Genomic DNA, 1,011 nt, shown 5'->3' on the forward strand with positions numbered 1-1,011 from the left:
GGGGAGTTGATTGGGCGAGCTGAGAGCGGTGCGTTCCACCCCAACCCTCTAACTTGCATTCGCCAATGAAAACTATACAGCGAAAATAATTTGCAATGAAAACTACACAAATAATGCAGAATCTACCATAGGTCATTTGAATGAGATAAACCTCGCACATTTTTTTGCACAGAAACGCCCACAGGTTGAGTCATGAGATATCAGAAACCGAAAGAAAGTACACGACAGAACTACCGCCAAAACGCTGGGTCGTAGCAGACGACATGGACATGGGTGGTGCTGATTAATGAAAAAAGCGTCAGCCCTTTACTGATTTATACCATGAAACTACGTGCAAAAAATTTCCAGTGGTTTCCTACTTGTTACTACTTATTAAAATATTGGAAAACGAGCGCATGAAATGTAAAGTTCTAGACAGCGCCACGGGGGTGACAACTCGAAACGGTTGACTGGTCTCTTACCTTCGACATCATGGAGCCTTTTCTTTCAGGTAAAGCAGTTCATCTCACAACGGCAGGGGAGTAGTGTCTCTTCAGCTCTGCACAATTTTTAGGGCTGAACAACACTCCAACTTCAGCACGCACAGTTATTTGCATTGCAGCACTCCAACCTCTCTAGCGCCCGCCGCGTCACTTACGTCAAAACAAAACACAGCATCGATGCACCGACCAGAAAGGGGCGGCTCTCCTTGTCCAATTAGGTCTCCGTAACATTTCAATGTCCGAAATAGACAACGCTCGAGCGAGACCTTTCGTTGTAAGTTAACTCATTTCGCGTAAATGATGAGTCAAACCACTCGGCTCCAGACATGTAGCAGACATGCCTTTGGACCGACCGTGCTCTAGCTAGTTCGCAGGTCATGCACGAGGGGGCGCGGTTGCCGGATCAATATCGACTCACCCCCACCCCTTTCTACTTCACCCCAGCCACCCCACCATATCCAACAACCCCCAGCCCCCAGCCAGCCGGAAGGAATGGGTGCAACAAAGAGGGTGTGTGGGGAGGGGGGGG

General features: G+C 48.8%; 1 protein-coding gene across 4 annotated transcripts in view; it reads right to left on the minus strand.

Moving 5' to 3' along the window:
- Window positions 1-1,011, minus strand: part of LOC113208479 (uncharacterized) — a 113,288-nt gene that overhangs the window by 105,810 nt on the left and 6,467 nt on the right. Inside the window, exons 1-2 of one of the 4 annotated variants that reach the window (XM_052274405.1) lie at window positions 638-847; window positions 462-538 (exon numbers count right to left, since the gene is read on the minus strand). The exons of 2 other annotated variants lie outside the window; for them this stretch is intronic. In XM_052274405.1, coding sequence (XP_052130365.1) covers window positions 462-473 — 12 coding nt within the window. In that variant the 5' untranslated portion in view covers window positions 474-538; window positions 638-847. Of the gene's footprint in view, window positions 1-461; window positions 848-1,011 lie in introns of those variants that run through there. One more of the 4 variants, XM_026425490.2, reaches the window with a different exon arrangement.

The sequence above is a fragment of the Frankliniella occidentalis genome, unplaced genomic scaffold (genome assembly GCF_000697945.3).
Source record: "Frankliniella occidentalis isolate FOCC.00 unplaced genomic scaffold, Focc_3.1 Scaffold8, whole genome shotgun sequence".
Lineage (NCBI taxonomy): Eukaryota > Metazoa > Arthropoda > Insecta > Thysanoptera > Thripidae > Frankliniella > Frankliniella occidentalis.